The 1,464-nt window shown below is 66.3% G+C and overlaps 1 protein-coding gene across 1 annotated transcript in view; it reads left to right on the top strand.

The window, feature by feature from the left end:
- Nucleotides 1–161, top strand: part of KREMEN2 (kringle containing transmembrane protein 2) — a 4,452-nt gene extending 4,291 nt beyond the window's left edge. Inside the window, exon 7 of the mRNA XM_014581911.2 lies at nucleotides 116–161. Within this exon, the coding sequence (XP_014437397.1) occupies nucleotides 116–161 (46 nt within the window). The remainder of the gene's footprint in view (nucleotides 1–115) is intronic.
- Nucleotides 162–1,464: the final 1,303 nt, after the last annotated feature.

Here is a 1,464-nt window from a genome sequence, read left to right as displayed (position 1 = left end):
CGCGCCCGCCCCCCGGGGGCCCCCCCAGGCGGGGGCCCCTGCCACAGGCTACCGGCCTCTGAGTGCCTCCAGCCAGAGCTCCCTGCGCTCGCTCGTCTCCGCTTTCTGACTCCAGACCCCCAGGGTCCGTGCGACCCTCTGCCGGCGAGATGGACACCTGAGCCATTATGCCGCACCCTACCTCGGCCTCCCGCCCTGTAAGGGCACCTCGGCCTCTGGTCACCTCGGCCAGACCAGAAGTCGGACAGGGAGCATCTGGTGCTGTCATGGGGACTTAGTCTCAATCTCCGAGCCACACGACAGAGGCCAAAAAGGGCGAGAGGAACCCAGGCCCCCTGCCCCATGGACCTTGCGTGTGTGTGTGTGTGTGTGTGGGGGGGGGGGGTGTCTCTGGTTCCAGGTAGCCTTGAGCACCTGTTGTGGTGGTCCTAGACTGCCGCCCTCAGTGAGAGGTCAGAGGTCAACAAAAGGGATCTGAAGATCCGCGGGGCTTTGAATAAAGGGCCTATTGGTACTGGACTGGCAGATTCTTCCGGGGTGGGAGCTATGTTACTGGCGGCGAGGGAGCCACGTGTCGCCGCTGTCTCCGCAAACGAGGGGCGTCCCATCTGCGAGTTTGGTGGAGCCTCCTGGAGTAAACACAGGAAGAGACCAAGAATGCGGAAGGGCAAGTGGGCGGGCCCCCGGGGGAGGCGTGGGCTGGGGTGGGGGCTGGGTGTGAGCAGTCGTGCAAAAGGGGGGCCCTTCCCCGGTCCTGCTCAGGACGGGGCGGTAGGCGACCTTTGTTCCCTAGCCTCCTGCCTTCTGTCTTCCCCTGAGTTTCCTGCATTTCCCCGACCCGGCTGAGTGCTCGCTTTGTGGGTCACAACAGAGAGAGAGTTGAGCCTCGCCCAAGCTCGGAGAAGCCTGGCGAGGGCGCCGGGCGCGTCAGGCACTCAAAGGTCGGGGTATGTCGGCGCGCCCTGCTGTGCTCCAGAGAAGCCGGCAGGAGCGGAGGTTACCACCGGCGTGGGGCGCACCGACTCTCCTGCGGATCTGTCCGATGGGCCGAGTCGGCAGCACCCTGGACAGAGCCTGGGCGCGGAGTGGGCTGGGTGGCAGGGCTGTGCACTCTAGGGTGGGTGCTCAAAGTTGCGGCCACCTGGGGGTCACACGAAAAGCCCGGCGCTCGATGCTTGGGAACGCGAGGTGTCGGAGTCACTCCAGAGGAGTTCGAAGGGCCCAGAAAGTTGGGTCCCAAGCCACTAGTCACCACGCAATAAAGGCTGGGACCCGGTACTTTAGGCTAAGCATGAGAAAGCCTGGGCGGGCTCGGGGCGGAGCCTCCCCCCAGGCCGCGCCCATTGGCCCTCGCGGTGTGAACGTCAGGGGCTCAGCCCGCGAAATCCCGGCAGGATGGCGGGGGCGAGGAGCTGGGGCGGAGCCTGGCGGCTGCTCCAGCGTCCGGCCGCGCCCGTCCTCCCG

The sequence above is a fragment of the Tupaia chinensis genome, unplaced genomic scaffold (assembly GCF_000334495.1).
Source record: "Tupaia chinensis unplaced genomic scaffold, TupChi_1.0 Scaffold141247_1, whole genome shotgun sequence".
NCBI lineage: Eukaryota > Metazoa > Chordata > Mammalia > Scandentia > Tupaiidae > Tupaia > Tupaia belangeri.
The sequence above is the reverse complement of the archived record's forward strand: the minus strand, read 5'-3'. Positions and strand labels throughout refer to the sequence as shown.